The 20,253-nt window shown below is 42.2% G+C and overlaps 1 protein-coding gene across 4 annotated transcripts in view; it reads right to left on the reverse strand.

The window, feature by feature from the left end:
* ZBTB44 (zinc finger and BTB domain containing 44) overlaps window positions 1–20,253 on the reverse strand; it is a 41,509-nt gene that overhangs the window by 16,482 nt on the left and 4,774 nt on the right. For all 4 annotated transcript variants that reach the window (XM_027444403.3, XM_027444402.3, XM_027444401.3 and 1 more), the window contains exons 2-3: window positions 5,043–6,112; window positions 392–476 (exon numbers count right to left, since the gene is read on the reverse strand). In XM_027444403.3, coding sequence (XP_027300204.1) covers window positions 392–476; window positions 5,043–6,060 — 1,103 coding nt within the window. In that variant the 5' untranslated portion in view covers window positions 6,061–6,112. The remainder of the gene's footprint in view (window positions 1–391; window positions 477–5,042; window positions 6,113–20,253) is intronic.

Here is a 20,253-nt window from a genome sequence, read left to right on the forward strand (position 1 = left end):
GGAAGCCACAGCCAGCTATCTCATCTTATTGCTTTTGTGGCTTTACGTCAGCTTCGGCACGCATGCAACCACACCTGTTTCACAACAAAGACTTTTTTTTTTTATTTATGAATAAAGAGCAGTGATGAAGAAACAGTAAAAACATGAGTATCTTTCTTCACCAGTGTAGCCTGGAAATAAGACAGGAAATGAAAAGCAACAAGTAAGCAAATTCTGACTTTCATCACCTACATTCTTCTAAAGCATCTGATCCTTCAGGCACTGATTGTACTTTGATCAACACAGAGAATTATATGTACAAACAGCTAAACATTCTGGGATTAAGGCTGGGTAGGTTAATTACAACATACCACTTGCTGCAGAACAGTTTGCACACTACGTTGGTACATACCGATCATCATCATCTGCATGAGCGTTAGTGCCAGAGGTACTTTGGAGTGTGGGTAATCCCTCCGTAACCCCCTCATCTATTGAGCCTAGGCAAAGAAAAAAGGGCAACTTAATGCAAATACGTGTTCAAAAAGGGTTTGGGGGGGGCAGGTAAATACACATACAGCTTGCTTTCCCAAATCTCGGAGAGACACTGCTTCCTGGGTGATGAGATATTAAAATTGTCTTGGGAAAATCATTTAGAAAACCCAGAAGCAACGTGTTCCAATTCAATTTCTCCTCTGCACCGATTATCTAGTAAACGGACAACTCAATAAAGGGCAAATATTTGGCACACCTAGAAAATGAAAAGAATCTATGTTAAATGCAGCCAGAGTTTATAAAACACATCCAGTACTAACACTGCAAAGCAGAAATGTTACTTTCACCTAAAGGGTATATTTCATCAAATTTCAAGACTTCATGAGCAGTACAGTTCAGTTTTGCACTTTATATGGCTTTTGTGTTCCAAATCTTCCACATACGTATCTATTCAATTGATAATGCCTTCATTTATTGATAAGATGCTGAGATGGGAAGAGCCCTCTGAGAAATTACAAATGCAACACAAAGGAGCCTGAACATCTGTCTGTATGAGAGATGTATACACAAAACCATTGAGAAATTTTTTTCAGAGCACCAACATTTGGACAAGTGGGTTTTAGAAACAGAACCTAAGGTAAATGCAGCACTAAACCAAACCTTTATGACTTTATTCACCTAAAGTGTCTGTTGCTCAGACAGGCCCCTCTCACCACCACTTGAAGTCTGGCATTCAAACCTTGTTTAGGCAAACTAAGCAAGGACATTTGGGCCTGATGTCACCATAACATAGAGGGAATTTGGCAGTATAGCATTCAAACATTTCTAAGAACTTGTAGATTCCTCCCCCAGACATACCCTTTGATAAAACCATCCTCTGGTTTGGTTACGTGCACCCATTTAGATAAACGGTGTTTTGTTCTCCTGTAAGCTGCATGCAGGAAGCAGGCTGGATCTCCTCACGTTCCTCCTATTCCTCTGACAATGTCTATGCGTGCAATACGAGATGAGAAAACTAAATGACTGAACTCCACCAAATTTCAAAAGGATCAGGGCTGCTGTCATTCCTCTCCAAAACAGGGATTCCCACATTTATGATCAGTAACGTGTAATAACTTGGGAGCGATGCAGAAGAAAATTCGTCTTGCCTCCTCTTCCCTCTGTTGAGACAGAGTACTAAGCAATGCTCGAACTTTTCTGAAGCCAAGCAGCCTTTGGTCTCTACCACTGAATCCCTCTGAGATGACAACAGATGGGAAGGAGATTGTGCTCTTTGCACCTAGGTTCTGAGAATGAGCACAGCTTAGGATAGTGCTCAGAGCTGCTCTTGCTGCTAGGGTAGCTCCAAGACAGAGTCTGAATTTGGGAACCCTTCTCTAAAAGCACACTAGGAAAATAAAGCATCATTAGGTCTACAATGACAAGTGTCAGACAAAATGGAAAACTGAAAAGAAACAAAAGCATGGAAAGAGAAGCAGAAAACATGTTTATTTTATCAAAAAGAATGAGAGTACTGTCTCCAGAAAAGGCTCTCCTCCCTGTAAAGGACAGAGTGTTCTACAAAACCTTACTGAAGTAAAAGATGATTGTCTTAAAGTACCCAGTGTTGTGGCACCAGTGATGGGAGGAAACGAGCATCTCTAGCAGTTTCAAAATAACACTAATGGAATCAAAAATTTTAATTTTGCTATGAACTGACAAACTGTGGTTGGGAAATTTGCAACTCTGCAATCTGTGAAGTTACAAGAGTTAATCCCATTTTAATGGATCCTTCTTTCTCATGCTACGCTTAACTGAAAGTCTACCAAAAAAATAATCCCAATTGCTCCTCAGTTTAATTTTATGCCTTCACCTCTCAAATAGAAACTGTGCTAATAACTTAGGAAAATATCTTCTCATACACAGCTATTGTTGTTACTGTAATGACTTATTTATCGAGGCCCTGCTTCACGTCTCCTTCTGTATTATAAAGTGCCTCCAAATATAATAAATTGCAAATGAATGATTCTGAAATTGTCCAAAGAGTGAAGAAGAGCTTTTTGCAATATCAGAAATAAAGGCAAGAATGCTTTTATACAAATGCGCTATAAAACACTGAGATAAATATATGCAATTATACAAGGAAAGTATCTTCAGGAAAGAGAAAGCTGTACTTTAACATATCTTTCTGCCTTCATTTGCTGTTCCTATATTAGTGCATGAAGAAACACATCTCTGGGAGGTAAAAAGTGCTCTCTGAGCTACAAAGCATGCCTTATCATATATTTGGTACATAGGAACTGTGCAAAAAATGAGAGCATTGTTTCTCTTTATAGGAAAATGTGAATAAAAACTATTATCAGGATAGTTAATAATGTTATGCAAAGAGCAGTACACATTAATTCAAGCATATTCAAGGACAAAGAACAGATTTGCACTTTGAGGATTTGGGGCTGGCTAGTATACTGTTTTTCTCTACGTAGCCCTTTAAGGAAGAACATGCTGTGCTAATATCCTCAATAACAGACATTGCAAGTTTAAACATTATCATCACTAAGATCCTCTGCTCCATGCTGTACAAATGGTCAGCTTGCGACCTTCGTGGTACAAAAACTAGAATAGGAACTAGAAAATGGAAGATTTTCCAGCAAATGTCACGCAGCTTCCAAACAGAAACCTCTTGAAGATGGATGTGCAAAGTTGCTTGTCAACAGAAATCATTTCACAGCTGAGGAAACTGGCTAAAGCAATCTTCAGCAAGAGGAAGATGCAGCAAGGTGCCTGGGTATTACATACAGCATGTTTCAAAAGGAGATTTTATCGCATTGTGGCACCTCTCTTTCTACAACCGATTTCTAATCTCCCATTCTCAGGTCCCAATTCATCCAAACCCATGCTGTGCAGTTTTGCTGACATTTCAAACTCCAAGAGACACCCTCTGAAAACTTCTGTAGATATACGCTACTCATTTGTAATGTAGTTCACTCATTTGATCTGCTTGGATATGATATTTATAGTTGGTAAAATTCCCTCCTTTCACTTGATATGCTGTTTGTAACTTTCCCTTATCATTATTTGTACTTGTTCTGTTTTGTCTGGGATGGTACAATTATGCTGATGTAGTAATTTGCACCTCCGATCATTTGGCCATGGCAAGGTCTCCCCTAAGTTCCTACTAAAATGAGTTAAAATCAGAGTCAATTTAAACCTGTTTGAACAAGGACCACTTCTCCTGGAAGCTGCCCAGCAAGCAAACGGTTGTTTTTAATCTGTGCACTATTTTGGCAAACTACATCCAAAGACTTAGAGGTCCTTAAGTTAAGTCTGCTCCTCAGAAAAGGCAAATGGCATTGCCTTTGATAAATAAAACATTTTCACTTGGAAAAAGAATTAATGACGTATGATATCAACACATGAACTCTATAAACTGATGAACAGAAACAACAACATCAAGTCTTAAAGGACTGGACACAGGGAAGATATTTTCATTTCTTTTTAGTGAGTATTACTCGAGATACTTTAACAACACAGACTGTATCTACTGTAAACTTAAAATGGCCAGACCCACTTTCTGCAGAGAAGAAAATGATACACTGAGCAAAGAAAAAAAATTGTGCAGGCTACTAGGCTACATTTATTTATTTTGTTTTAGTTTATTTACTTAATTAACTGACGTAGCCTTTCATGTATACATTACGTGAATGAAGCAGACCAGCACATTCTTCATTCTTATGGTTTTCAAATAAACCAGGCTTTATTAAAAATCTTTCAGTAAACAAACTCTACCAAACACAGGTCAAGCCACTTAACTGAAGGCAAAATAGCTGACTAGGGCAAAATTTTGGTAATTAAACTAGAAATATTGCAAATTGCCGGCCTTCTGACTTACTAAAAGCCATTTAATACATTATGAGCAAAGAGAAAAAAACAACCTTTAAATATTAGCTATTAATAAGCAACAGCCTGCTAGAAAAACCCAAAACTGGCTTCAAACTGTCCTTTACGGAAAAGGTTTCTCTCAGCAATTGGCAGCATTTGAAGAAGCAACTTGAGAACCAAGCCCCACAGAAATGGAAAGATTCTCAGTATTATGACTGTGTGGTTTTGCCTTCGTCTGGGACATTAAGATGACAGTGTTCCACCACTTATTTTGCAAATCTTCTTACAAAGGCTCTCTGTCATGGTTATACAAGATTTTATGTCTGATGCAAAGTACCATTCTGTCCCTCTGTGGCTACAAGCCATAAGTCTTTCAGATTTGGTGTTACAGCGTAACTGGGATCGTGCCTTTTGACACTACTGAAAACAGAATTATTTTTCCCAGTCAAGCAACCAGAAGTAAAAAGGGGCTATCAATCCCTTCTGAATAATCAGGAGGTCTACCAGCAGGCCTACCTTCCTTAGTTGCGTTCCAGTTGTTTAAATTGCTCTAAGTCCTGTCCCTCCACCAGGGTTTATATATAAACATTTCATTAAACAGGAAAAAAAAAAAAGCAGTTCCACAAAAATAAAACACAAACACATTTCCTCCAGTAAAATCATGAGTGCACACGCATGCACCTGTACATCTATAACCCCAGAAACGGCCATACCTATAGAGGAAGATTGTGGGCTGATCAGGAGATCTTCCTGAACTTGCTCGCTTCCTGGGACCGTCTGCTGATCGCTCAGGGAGCTCTGGGACGCGCTAACAGGCTGCGATACCTCCTCATGAACCTCCTCATCACTTAACCTCTCCACTTTGACACGCACGTCTTCCTCGATCACGAGGGGCGAGCTGGCTTTCGTGCTCTCACACGTCACGTAGTCTGCAATTCTTCTGTTGGACTCCGAGGGCCCAGGCATTTCCAAAGTCCTAGAGTTCTCCACCTGCTTCACCTTCTCAGACTGAAGCCTTCGATCAATTCCAAAAGGAAAAGTCCAGGGAAAAGCTAAGGAGGAGTCTACAGGCTGATTTCTGGACTCCGGGTAAGAAGTTGAAGGATTCAGCACTTGAGGGGAACTTGTTTGTGTGTTACACTTGAGGGGGCTCTCAGGAGACATGACGATGTAACTTTTGCGCTTTCTTCGCGACTCTCGGCACACGGGAATGGTTCTTTCCACCACGCTGCACTCCGAAGACACCGGAGACAGGCTGCCGTCTCGCGAAGTGAAATTGCAGTTTGCACTGTTCTCCTGGCCTGCATCTAGCACCTTCTCCTGCTGGCTGTTGGGCGTATTCCATAAAATGCTTGACTTCATGAACTCCGAGCACGTGCTAGCCACGCTGAACATTTGCATGTAGCTGGCTGCAGCCAACACGTCAATAATGTTTTCGGTATTGATGGACAGCGTTGCTGTGTAAGCGTATTCCAGTAGGGGTATAAAACCAGTCACTGTCACGTGGTGCAGGTCTAACACGCTCTTGCTCTCGTCTTCTGCTTGGCCGACGAGTTTGGATCGGAAGAAGTCGCTGCAGGCTGCCAAAACCACCTTGTGCGCCCTGAAGATTTTGTCCTGGACGCGAATGGTGATATCACAGAAATGTCCGTCGTTGCGAAGCATGTTCAGCTTTCCAAGCATCTCCTGACTGTGAGCAGGGGAATTATGAGTGAATGTTTTAACACCCATTTTTTCACCTTTCTGCTAGCGTTCCTTCCACATACGAGAGATCACAGGTATCCTAAAACAAAGAGAAGAGCTGTCATTTTCATCTCAAAAAGCAAAAGCGAAGTGGCTTCACTTCAGACCCTGCTTGAAGAAAATGCAGTGGAATCCTCTAGGGCCTGGTTTGTTATTTTATTTTTTAGGATCCAGACTGTGCAATGGATTAACTATACGAAAATGCAATTACTCAGTTGTAATTTTCAAAAATGCAGACCAAATTGTTTGCAGTCTATCACTAATATCATCTCCCACATTTCTGCTATTGTCCGCTCAGTACAAATTTCCAACACAGTTTAGAGAAAAACAAGTGCCTGTAACACTACAAAGAAAGCATTTTTGAAACCATCATCTCTGTAAGAAACCTCGATTTTTTATTTTCTGGGCTCAGGAAACTATTGCTCATGGCTCTTAAGCCTGAGGGACTTTGTCGAATGATTCTTTTAAGTGGAATAGACATTTTCTTGGATCCACTTATGAGCGTGCAGGAGCAGGCAAATATCCCAGAGAAGGCATTTAATACCAGAAGTTTTAGAGAAACTACAACATGAATTTTCAGAGGGCAGAGTTCAAGCTAGTAAACACAAAATAATAGTTGCCAATAGCTCTGCTTTACTGCTGTAGTGCAGGTACTGATTGCCTAAAGCTGCTTTTAATAAATAATTTTGGACTAGGATGAGAAGTTATTGAAAATTTCTTCAAAAACACAGTGGATTACAAACCTCAAAGTGAAGTTTGGATTTAAATCAAATAGACACAAATTGATTTTATACATGTGATAAATAATGCAAGTAGTGCAACTTTTTCTTACAAAAAATACACACTGCCTTCTCAGGGACCAGTTCTCTTCTACGTGTAGGAACAAATGCATGTTTTCTGTGCAAGGTCCTGAAGGACTAGAGGGGACCGTATGTCCCACACTGTCTGGCAGCTGTAAAGACCATCTCCAAAAGAAAAAATATATAAAATTGGTTCGCGTGTTTGCTCAAATTGTTTCTGAATTATTCCAGCATAGAGGGAAAATAAACTGTAATGTTACCCCTTCCTATGGCCCCCCAAGCTTCCATGTAAAGTCTTCTGTGTTCTACATGAGTCACGTAATTAACACGATACAGAAACATCATCTGGTAAAGTTGGCGGTTAAACATCAATAACATAATTGGATCTGATTATTTCCTGGAGTCAGTCAGCTTCTTCACATCACCCTTTGCCTCTTCCTTACACATACCCAGAACCATACCACTCCTGCAAATTGTGCATGTGAAGCTTCCCAGATACAGAGCTCGCTGTAGTTTGGAACAACTTACCACCAGTCTCACAAGTCTTAGCACGTATTTAAATGGCAGCTGTCAGAGCCTATCCTGTTCTACAGGCATCTGCACTCAACTTCTTCTTGTCCTCTGATTTCACTTTTGGTACTGCAAACCCTTTCACACTGGAAAAACATTTATTCTAGAGAAGAGACTAAGACTTAATACACATAAAGGCTGAGTGAAACTGTAAGTCCATTTGGATTTAAAATGAAATTTCACACTACTGCAGAAGAAGAAGTTAAGCACAAGCAAAACACTCCTCTTCAGTGAAAGAAAACATATCGACCTCAGGAGGCATCTGAAGATCCAGACTGTTTGTTCTCCAGCATGAATCAAATGAAAAGCATATTTAATTGATCTCAGACCAAAACTCTGCAGTAAAATCTTGTAACAGCATATTCTGAAATGGCCTTAGGATACCCTTCCTGCTGAATTCCCAGTAGCTGCAGCAGTTCCTTGGCACATCAGAAGCCCAGAACCCCTGTTCAGGAACTGGCTGCGAAAAGATGAATACATGCACAAGGACTATCAATAGTGTACCTGGTATTTAGAAACACCACTGATACAGAATGGTAAACAAAGAGAAAAACCTAGGCGAGCAATACTCCCAATACTTATGTGCCCAGAAGACTAATCACAATCCTCCTTCTCCATTCATCTCAATGAGTAACGCTCACAATCCCTCCCGTCTCTGAGAGATCTCTCCTGCTCACCTCCTTCAAACCCTCTTTTGAAGCACTGCTTGTCCTGCTTCCCCCTTCCTGCCTGCCTCTCTCCTCTTCTGGCTTCCTTTCCCCTTTCATCTTCTACTTCCTTGACCTTGATCTGGTTACAGAATTTAAAATAAAATAGCGGAAGGCAGTGCAATAAATTTAAATGAATTTATTACATGAGAAGAGTGCCTGCCATGAACGTGGGACCTTGTTTTGTCGAGTCACTTCCATAACATGACTTTGTCCCTTGTTCCTCGGACACACCGCTGCTCAAACAAGCGGCTCCTACACAGGCTGAAGGATGTATGCATATGCATGCTGCTTTCAGTAAAATCAGAAGAGCTAGGCTGGGGAGGGGAAACAACACCAGTTATTTATAGTTAATAAGGTAGTAAAACTGTCAAATATTTTTAGAAGATAATTTAAACAGTATGGAAGTATTTTTTTCACATGAAAAGATGGGGATGCTAAAGCTCAGACAGGTCCTAAGGCATTCAATTCTCTTTTTTAAACTTTCAGTGGCACAGGGCACTTTTATAGCTGCAGTAAGTCCTTGTGATAAAAGAGAGTAAAGGACCAAGGCATTACAACCCCACCTCAAGTCTTTGGATTGTCAACATTTCAAAATGACTTTTTTTTAAGCTTATTTTCAATTATTAGATATAATTGATAGATATAATTATTAGCTTTACCCTGACAATAACCCAATTATTAAATACACCCTGACAGCAGTTGTTAGATGCTCAGGTATGCGGTACTACATTCGGGAGTGATTTAGAACCAAAAGCAAACTAAACGCACAATACATCGGGAGCATTTGGGGTCTGGAGATCAAGGCGTATCGAATGATAAATGAGTCGGAGCTGGAAATGTTGCCTTCAGCTTTAAGCCAACCACCATCAGCAGTTCTGTAAGCAGGTCCTGGGTTGGTGTCAAAGAAATGGGGGCCAGCTTTTCCCTCCCAGCTGCTGGCAGCACGACCCCTCTCTCCAAGCAGGGCACACACGTCCACCTTGCCCTGTCCCACGCTACAGAAAAGTATTTCAGAGTTCAAGAGAAACAGAAGGAAATGTAAAGATACTTTCAGAAGTTGTTAAAATATTCTCAACGGGACACTTCAGCATGCATCAGAGTTGTTTTTAACTTTGCCTCAGACACTTGCAGCTCGAGCGAATGGTTTTTCCAGCGTGCATTCCCACACTGGAAACGTGTGGGAATTCACAACCTTGCCAAGGCGCTGATCCCAGGACAAGGTGAGAAGTCAGACAAGAGCACTTCAGGACTCCCAGAGAATTTTCTCCACTCCTGGGCAAAAGCAGTTTGAAGGCAAGTGCTACAGAACCAAAGACTTTGTACAATTAGTTTGAACATTAATTCAGGTCTGGGTGTTTTTTAATCCTACAAGCACTAATGTAGACCTGACCTTTAAGTAGTCAGAGCAACTTAGCTCATTCTTACTGTTTCAAGGCTAACAAAAATCAAGTTTTACCAAGTTATCAATTCACAAACGCTGTTTTGTGACAATGATTAAACATATGGCAAGCTTCTGTGCTTAGAAGCAGTAAATATGAAATTCTATACTATGCCCTGTAAATGGAAAAGAAATGGTAATGGTTGAAAAATTTGGCTTATGTGACCTGCCAGTTCCACATACGCAAAAGTTGCTTCTTCATCTCCTGACTAGCACTATGACTCAAATCAGTGTTTTTAAAACATAGTACCTAGAATGGTCTTGGTTTTTCTTCGAACAAGTCAGTGAAGCACACTCAGAGAACTGTTTGCATTCAGTTTGTGACTTGGCAACATCATTTTACAACTCATTTTTAGCACCACAGAACTACCGCCCCACCTTTAAACTGTGTCCTGGCCTGAGGACACTGACAAAATATGAAGACAACTTCTCTGAATACGAGAACCAACTGACTCCAGGTATGGAAATGCCATGTTAGCTCCCGTGCCAAAATGCACAGGAAATTCCCACCCTCCTGCTCCCCAGCCACTCGTTCATTGAACTTTGAAGCCATGGTGTAAATGGGATCACTACAGCTACCTTTGGGGAAATTTACTCATAACTCGGACCGCTTCTTGGCCACTGGTTACAGCACCATCTCATACGCAGCGGCAGCAGCCCGGGAATCGTCTGTGGGGAGAAATACATGAACTGGGAAGTCTCCAACGGCTGAACTAGGAGCACTGCCCAACTACACCCTTACCTAAAATATTAGGCTGCTAACATAACATTCACAACACACCTCATCTCTCTTTCTTCTGTGCTCAAGAGGCAGCAATTGGCTGCTCTGAGCCACAGAGGTACAAAACCAGGATCTGCCAACATCCCACTCCACTGCACAGGTACCAGCACCCCCTTCTCCCTCTAAGTGCCTCACTGGTTAGTATAATTAAGTTTATAATTGAGTTAGAACAACTGCTCTGAGTGTGTACTTAACTTCAAGTTTGCTGTTTCTATTTCAGCCTTGAAACACTTGTCTATCTAAACACACATCTGTTTCCCCCAACAACACCAGCTGGCCTATTAAAAGGTATTATCTCCCACTACAAATCTTGCCTTGCTTCATTTGACAAAACTGCTGGCTGGAGCTCACAAACCGTTCCCGTTTCAAATGATTCAACAGCGCTTTCTAAACTTTGTTTAAAACAGCATTTTAGGTCAGCAAACCTAGTTTGAACTCAGCCTGCCATCGCCAAGCCTAGCGGTATTTATGAGAAGAGAAGGCAAACACAAGGTTCCTTTGCTCAAAATTACGTCAATGCACAGCATTCACTTTGGTGTCCTGGAATCTGAGGAATGCAAACCTGTAACCTTTAGCTGCAGTGGGTGAGCAGGCCAGGGAAATGAACCATCCAGAGAAGCACGCAGTGGTTGCAACTCCAATTTCCTCTAGGATAGCATACTTCAAATTGTAAGTGCACAAAGGAGCTAGTGTTAAACTAGTTACTTCATAAACACACCGGTTGCGTTAAACCATGAAATAAATGCTGAGCTGCAGTCTATAAATGGAGTCTGAGGGGATACTGCTAGCCTGCAAAAGCTGTGCCAGCATCCAGGCCTGGGGCTGACCCGGCCCTTGGTCTCTGGGCCTGGCACCAGGCCTTTACCCCCCCAAACCATTCCCGCTTCACTACCCCAAGACACTGAAATTCCTCAGGTGCCCTCTTCCTCCCAGCTCCACAGAAGAGGACAATTTTGAGGTGTTTTCCTTTGTAAGGAGTCTGTGGGGAGCTTCTGTTCTTGGACAGGGCTCTCCGGCAGGTCTGGCCGGCCTCCTGGAGGAGCGCTGGAAGCACAGCCCGGCCTCAGAGCAGAGAATTGCTGACAGCGAGGTACCAAACTCTGGAAAGCTCCACCTGGGAGCTTTATTTGTAGAGTAATTCCACATTCGAAGCTGAAGCCTAGAAATGCTACAATCCGTCTATTTATTGTTAGCAGTAACATTCCCTTTCACAGCAGAACACAGACGAAAGTATGTTTTTCTTTTTGAACACTCTCCACAAGTGCTGAATTTGATAATGCCATTTCTTTCGTAAAAGAGTGGTTTTGGCTCACCACTTTTGACAACCTCATACACCAGAGGTTTTGAGGCCATTGACTCCATCTACAATTACTGTCGTTTATAAAAAGCATTTCTTAGCTTCTCTGTATTCACAGGTATATACCTATATATTGCCACTTCATCTTTTTTCTTTGAAGGAATCCTTTCCAAAGATGCTACAGCGGAAAGTTGCTTCCCAAACAGTCACCTCTTCCTCTGAAAAAGGCCCAGCAGAGACTTCCCAAAGAAAGACCTTCCCAAATTTCAACTACATACCAGCAGGCGCTGGCGCAGAGGTTGGCAGGAGGTATTTCAGAACTTGCATTCATAGAGGTGGACTAAAACACCAGTAGTCAACAGCTGCTTCAAACGTTTAAGTGCACACAAATAATTCTATGTTGATTCAAGCCTGTGTAAACAGCCTACATAATTTTCAGATTAAAGATGAACTCCATGCACCCAGGCCTGTTTAACACTTGCTGAAGCCACACTATGGCAATGACCACCACCACCAACCCCACATCTTCAAGAAATCAGTAAGGATCCAGCTAAGCTCCTCACAAATCCTGTAACTCCTGAGTTTTACAAAGCCTAAGTACCAAGGCTGCGACCCCATCACAATAATTTGCTGAAAAGATTTGCACATCTGGAAAGCCTGAGCTGTGCCAGGATACGATAACTTTACTTGCTTGGCACCAACCAAGGTAAGTCTCTTCAGTACAGGATACTGAGATGCAGGTGCAAAAGCACTCATTATTCCTTTACTCAAAGTTCACTGACAGACTAGAAATAGTATTTATCTGCAAAGCACAAGGAGGAAAAGCACCTGATAGCTCCTCTACCCAAATAGTTACTTGGAAACATCAAGTGCCCACAAAATATCTGGTTCATATTCCTAACACATCCCTTAAGTTTTCTCAAAATTATAAGAATGGAAAAGCTGTAACTGTAACACGCCACGAGAACAGAGAAGATGTCTGAGGGCATGGCAAAATCTCTGATGGCAGTTACAGCACTGACTCACATTATCACTACTATTGAAAACATTAATCTTTAATGTGGATAGCAAAAAAAAAAACAACACAGCTGACAGAAAAGTAGACTTGCATGACACAAAGCTGGTAGGTGCATTTTAATTCTCAGAACTGCTGAAAGCATTGAGACCAGTGCTGGGGTGCCAGAAACAGCAGTTTATTCTACAAAACAGTTTTATTGTAAATTGAGATGGTAGGTCAGCTGCAACAGAACAGTTCTGAGAGGATAAAATTAGAAAGCATTTACATATACATTTTGAAGGAAAGTTGAGCACGTAATTTTTGAAGTAACAACAGACACCTTTCCCCTCACTTGTGGCAGCGGAGTACAGACTGTCTTAGGTTTGCATGACTGGAACTTCAGCTTCGAGTTCAACTTAAGTGCTGATACTCCTCCTGTGTAAGATGCCACGGCTCCCACTCATTTATCACCCTTGCAGTTTATCATTCAAAACCCAGGTACTGTTTTTGGCAACCGTGCTTTAATTGCTGTTGTTTCTAATCCATCCAATTTACTCTTGTGGTGCATTACCAAACAAGAGGGAAAATGAGCAAAACATCCACCTCTTCAGGATTTCAGCTTTAACTGTTTATACAGGCATCAAGGTGTAAGCTTTGATCAGAAACCAGTGCTGCTGCCAAATGCACTGAACTTGAGCTCTCCATGTCCTGGAACACGCGGTTTACTCTGCGGTGAGCAAATTGATACACAACTTGTATGAAGCTAACAAAAGAACTCACATTTCTGTGCAAATTCCTACAAATACTTTTTAGAAAATTTTCAGCTCTCTCCTCGGTTTTTGTCATGGTGAGCCCAGGGCCTGCTCACCACACTCTTTTGTCACCCTTACTCAGTGCCTGGTACTGGGTTCCAAAGCTTTGGCTGAGCAGGGCATGCTCCTGCCATGTTCTGTCAATGTCCATGCTCTGTCAAAGCTCCAGGAGCCAGTCCCTTAACCGCCACTGCTCCCAGAAGCATCCACTTAGCACGGCTGTCTTGACTCAGAGCTGATCTGAACAGAACTGAAGGGGCCTGCGAGAGAAGCCAAAGCATCTTGTTAGGGACCTGGGTAACACCGTATTACCAAACCTCCCCACGAGGCAGGATGGGAAAGGCACTGCTTTTGCAATCTACTTCTGCTCGTTCCTGTTACACGGTTTCAGCCTTGTTCACCAGAAGAGGTGCAGCTTGCTATTCTGTCTCTTCCTCAGTTTTGCAGAAGATTTTTTTTTACACCATGGATATTTAACAACTAAACAGCACAATACCTTCTGTTAAAGCAATCCAAACCAAGAATAAACGGGATATATTTACTTGGTTCCAAACATTTCAGTTATACTGGTTCTAAACAATGCTCCAAGTAAAAAGTGTACAGAAGTCAGAGTGAGAGGACCAAAGTCTTCCTCACGCTACAAGACTGCCTCTGGGTGTAAAAGCAGCATGTTTGCTGGATATGCGAAAAAAGCAACGTTTACTGTAATGAAAAACAAGGGAACATGTCTATTGCTTAAATCCCAAGTAATTTAGAATATTCAAAACAACATAAAACACATCACAGAGCTGCTGTTCTTGTAACATGAGGTCTTAACAAAGAAAAGGCTACAAACCATTAGTTAAACCATTATTTTTCAGGAGTTGCTGTTTCTACACATACTGTGAAGCACAGTATGTCTTTTTTTTTTTTTTCTAGATCATTCATTTGCGAAGTCAAGAAGTCAAATGCAAAAATTCAGCAGCCCTATTCCAACAATGTAGCAGGAGATATTAGATAAAGGCAGTCTGGATGCAGGCTGACAGAAAGAACTACTACGGCCTAATCAGGAGCATACATTAGAGTCCAGCACAAGGCAGAGGATGGAAATGCAAATACCCAAATGAAGGTGGATCGGTCTATAAAAGTGCCTTTATAAACCTTTGAAAATTTCCCAGTGATGAAACGGAACACGACATGGAACTTACCAATTTGGGCTGACACATCCTCCAGCACATCCTTTGCAGACTGTATCTGCCCAGAAGCCCCAAACATGTCCTGAAACTCAAAGGAGCTCTGTTCCAACCCCTGCATCTGGCAGAATTAAGAAGTCATCTGTCTGAACGTAACAGATTACAGATGCCAAGGCCCTCATTAAGCTTACCAGCAGCCACACACTTGCAACAGACTCTTGTGCAGCTCCGTCTTGTCATTTCCTCGTGAAAGTGACACTTCCAGATTTATTCATGTCCTTTATCATCCCGAATACGTGGCCTACAGGAAGCAGCCTACAAGACTTCCTCCTGACCCACCTCAAGTTGGCAAGAGCATTTTGTCTTACTGTAAGCCTTTCTTTTCATTTCTACAGAGACACTCTGCTCATGTCTCGGGCAAAGAGAAAAATGAGCTTTGGTCTCCGCAGCTGACAAACTTATGTCTGCCATGAGGCAGCTTCACAGCAGATAGTAATTTCCCCATTTATCTGTGAATCGGTTAACTCTGGAAGGTGTCACAGAGTTGGACTTCAAGTCATATACAGTGAAATGCAACCTGCTAAATGGTTTCGGTCCCACTGGCTTTGGGCAATGAAAATGAATCTGCACAGCACTGCAAACGGCCATGGCCAAGAGCAGACCCTTCTGACTGATGGGAGAAGCTGCGAGCTGACAGAAGTTTGTAACCAAAACACCCTGGGAACCACTGACAGGCAATTGAGAGCTCTGTATGTGGGCACTCAGCGTGCTAGATTACTACAGCAAGATTAAAGCATAGCTACAACTCCTAGTCTAGATAAAACTTGAAGATTAAAGATCACGTTGTAGGTGTGTAAAACATGTTGCCACTCCTTTCATTAGAAGTCAATCTAAAAATGTTTCCATTAGACACCGCTCTGTGATTATAAACATGCAATCTGATAGTTTAGTTTTCAAGAAAAGGTGCTACTGTACTAGGAGAAGAGGCAAGACTGTTCAAAGACTGTCTTATTGTGTGGCACGCACCTGCCAGAAGGCTTGGCAACATTACCACAGTGTTAATTCAATCTCTCAAATATTTAGTGCCAAAGCTCCGGTTATTTAAAAACATAAAGATGTTTTCATCTCTCAAAGATCAGCAGTGATATATGATTAGGTGTTTGTATACAACTGCAGAACCTGGCTAAATGAAAACAATATGAAGAAGAACGGAAAATAAGAAACCAAACAGAAAATGAGACACCACCTGTGTTTACTGAAGCTGAAGTATGTCACACTAACTTGGTAATGCATTTTTCAGAAGAAAAAAAAAACAGAAATGCCACAGAAGATGAGGACTACATTAAAATGTTTGAATAACGTGACATGCAGAATTATTAGCAAAAACAAGATGAATAGACAAACTACAAGTCAGCTAAGGAGCTGGTTAAAAAGATGTAATTTGTGTACTTGAAATGACAGGTTAAAGAATTTACCTGTGAAGTGCCATAAGGAGTTGTTTTAGCAATAATCTCCAAGTGTTTCCGTAGAGACACAGGCTCAAAAAAAATGCTGATGAAAAGGCTTAGATGTATCATCAGCACAAAGCGTAAAAACAAATGACATAACTCGAGTCCTAGGAACAGAAGGAAATTCACTGGAAATCCAGCAGTATGAAATTAAAAACCCACCATTATATACTAGGGACTTACTAATAGAGTTGAGCTACAATCTGGAAGCTAATTAGTTAAAAGTGACTTTGGAGAAAAGATCTCCATAGCATTTAATTAAATTGAGCAGCTAACTGAAAGGCCCACAGAATAACCAGACTATTTTAATACCTCATTTTTTTGTCAGGTGGTTGTCAGGATCTATTTTAGCCTCCCAAAAGGTTCTCAAGAGGATTTTTTGGTGCGTTCTTCTTCCCTGCATGTCTGCTGCTTACCTCGTCTCTGAAGTAAGCTATGCTTGGGTCTTCTCAGAGCACCTGATTTAGCCAGACATTTCAGACAGCAACATGTACTAGCTAGAACCAACAGGGCATCCATTAAGTGCACTGATCAGCAAGACAGTGCTTAATCTCAGGATCTAATTAAAAGAAGAGATTACAATAATCAGGACAGCACTGGAGCGTGCGCCACACATGAATCGTTGGTCTGACGCCACTGAGTATTTTTTACGCAAGACCTAGCAGATGAGATGTGTCTTAAAACACAGATACGTGGAGAAGATAGATGTTCTCTTAAAGGACTCCACACCTTTTGACATCACTGAAGCTTGCTGGCTGCAACAAATGGCACACCTGATGCACCAGCTGAGCTCTTGAAGATGCTCCTGGTGAGAGCGGACAGCAGCAACTCGCAGCATTTTGGTGCAGAATGGGTGAAGAGCCTCGGGAACGGAGCCAGGTACAACACGCTGGCTGCTCCATCCCTAACAACACGCAAGCAACTCCACACATTTTCATATCCTGTGTTGTTTTTTTTCCTTTTCTTTTTTTTTTTTTTTTCCAAGCCTTGTCTTCACGAGCCACGACAGTTTTTCAAGTTTTGGTGTGATCATTTGAAGTCAGCTCTTTCAGAGAACAGAATGTTACCATTCACTACTTCAAAGGACCCAGATTTAACTTGTTGCCTTTTTGAAGCTGCAGTGCAAAGTATAAACTTTATGTGCCTAATATAGCTTTCACATGGTTGAATAAGCAAACTCGATAAATGCCACTTTCCCCAGCCTCCAGCACTTTGAACTTTTCATTGTAGGAATCTCACATTAGTGCTCCATATAACACATAAAAGTACATTTTCAGGCTGTACTTAAAACTGAGGCTCATTTAGCAACGCGAGCAGTAACAGCTAAGAGGTCTTGCTATATATGCAATATTTATTTTCTTAATAAAAATTAATGTGCAAACTTCATTAGACGGAATGTATTGTGATACATCACAGATTCATTGCCCTGCAACTGTTTTTTCACCAGTTCTCTGCTGAAAAAGCCCACGACCAAACTCTTACATGGTGAGTTTAACAGCCGCTCGCCCTGAAAGCGTGTGCTGGAGATGCTCGTACCGCCAGCACACAAGCAAACCTGTTTGTTTTGTTTTGTTTTCCTAGAATAAAAGCAACAAATGAATTTGCAGTATCGTCATGCAGGCAAGCCCCAGAACATAATGAGATTATACCGAGCGGACTGATGTTACATCCCTGAGGCACACATTCAAATTCAACCACTCTTTCCACAACAGCGTCATTTTAACGCGCTCTGAACACTTTCTTCAAAGTTCTCCCCTGTGCTAACTCCGATCTAGTTTGTCCCCAGCTTCTCAGCGTAGACAAGCCCCAGCACGACCTCTTCCCATGCTGTGTAACAAAGCACCAAGCTTCGTTTTCCCCGTCTCAGTGAGGAGCTTGAACTGAGACCCAGACCCGCCGGTACCCGCGGCCTCGCTGACCTGAGGTCGAGCACTTCTGAGCGGTTGGGGCAGGAAGCACTGGGTTAGGCAATTCTTCCGACCGAGCTGCGGGAATGCTACTAGTCTCAGAACAAATACTAGTCAAACATTAAATTCTACTAAATACTGTAAATTGCCCCCAAAAATCCATAAAGCGCTTTTATTTGTCACATGGCAGCAACCTTCTCATCTAAACGAACACCAGAAAGATAATTTTTCTTGTTGTACCACGGCTATCCACAGCATCGCAGTCTTTGCTCTCAGAAGCTCTGCAAGCATCTCAACAAACTTTGGAACAACGCACATCACAAAGTCTGCTCACCCCAATCTCCCTCCCAAATTACTACCAAAAGCCCCAAGCCCTTTTTGAGGGTGCCATGGGAAAGAAGCGGGGAGAAAAATGGCATGGGCTTTGTATCCTCGTGCCAAACTATTATATTTGAAGACTTTCTTGGTAGCTCTACTGCATTAGATCCATGGAAGAGTCAAAAGGTGAACCAAAAACCTCTGTGCTTCCTCACACACGTGTACGCCTCCTTACAGAGCACTGCCAAGCCTTACTACACGACTTCGAGGAGAAAAGAGGGCACACGAGGCATGTTTCAGACAGAAGAGAGTCGATTTCAGACCTTGCTTTAATTGATGGCACAGCAAAAACCACCCTTGGAAAGCAAACCATCTCTTCTGTTCCTCCAGGACAAAACCTGGGTGCGTTACGCCCCGAGAGCCGCCAGCAGCAACACAATTTCGGGAGCTGAGGAATTCCTCCTCTCCCCACCCCGGTGCTGTCACCCCCAAGCACTGCCTCCTACCCGACTGTGTGCGAGGCTTTAATTTTTGTCACTTGCAAATGACAAAGCTGTCGCCTCATTTTGCAGAAACAAACGACTGTAACTGCACATCACAATCATTAGGTTTGTGACAGCCAAATTTGGCTAAGTGCTAGTTTTTACTGGTTCAGCACAAAGCTTACCTGTCAACTGATTTGTTGTTTGAAGTACTCAGTTTTATTACAAGAAATGACAGCTTTCCTTCCCCGACTTCAATTTTGGATTAGCAAGGAAGCATTACACCTTAATGAAATACACATTAACTGTAATAAATTAATTTTTCTGAGGCAGAATGCAAATCTCAACCCTCCCCGAAGCGCGCTAGCCCCGTTCCTGCCAGAAGTGCAAGAAGCCTGCGCTGACAAGCAACGCCACGGAGAACCTGCGGAAAGAGCAAAGGGGAGAGAGATCAAGGCGCAGCCACACGTCGGGCACAATCTCGAGAAGCAAAAAGGCATCGCCGACCCAGACGGCGTGGCCCAGGGCCAGCTAGTCGGGGTGTCACAGACACGGCAACAAGCAGCCGCCTCTCAGACGGAAGCGGCTATAAAGAATCCCCAACAAGTTGGAGCAAGGCAGGAATGCGGTTGTGTCATCGCCCTCTTAGCACTGTGTGTACCCTTTATTTTCCTAATGACTCAATTATGCAGGTAAAATTAAATGCCTAAAAGGAGTTCTTCCTGGCCCTGAAAACCCAAAATCCTGGTGTTTACCCACAAAGCTGCTGTCAGGTGAGCAGCGGCAACGCAGGCTCTCTCGCTTTCTTGCCTTGTATGGCCAAACCTGGGCTGGGAGAACCAACCGCGTGGCTCGGGCTGGGAATAAAGAGTTTTGTGCATTTTGTTTTCATCCATTGGCTGTTTTTTTTTTAAGCCTCCAGCATCTTTATTAACATCTCACAGAAACCTCTTGGAGTACATCTTTCTTACCATGGGTATAGAGCCACTAAAGAGAACAACAAAAAAACAAACAACAAAAGCTGAAAGAAAACTTCAGAAGCTGCTGGACCTGCAGCACTCCAACACCACGTAAATATCCGTCCCTAACGTGGGACCAACTCACACCATAACCACCAGGCTTCTCCAGGACTTTTGGATCTCTGTAGGACCCAGCAAAAGACTCACCTGTGGCAAGTACCCACCATAAATTCACTTTTTTCATAAGGTACTCTTAGTAATATCCAAATGCACTGTGCCACCTGTAATTAAACTTATAAACCAACATCTTCTCGAGTATCCCTAACTGTACCTCCAGCAACACAGCACAATGACCATGTTCAGTTGTACTTCTGAACGTAAAACACTGCACAGCAAACGTTTATAACATTAGCACTGATGAGCTACAAAA

The sequence above is a fragment of the Anas platyrhynchos genome, chromosome 25 (genome assembly GCF_047663525.1).
Source record: "Anas platyrhynchos isolate ZD024472 breed Pekin duck chromosome 25, IASCAAS_PekinDuck_T2T, whole genome shotgun sequence".
Classification (NCBI taxonomy): Eukaryota; Metazoa; Chordata; class Aves; order Anseriformes; family Anatidae; genus Anas; species Anas platyrhynchos.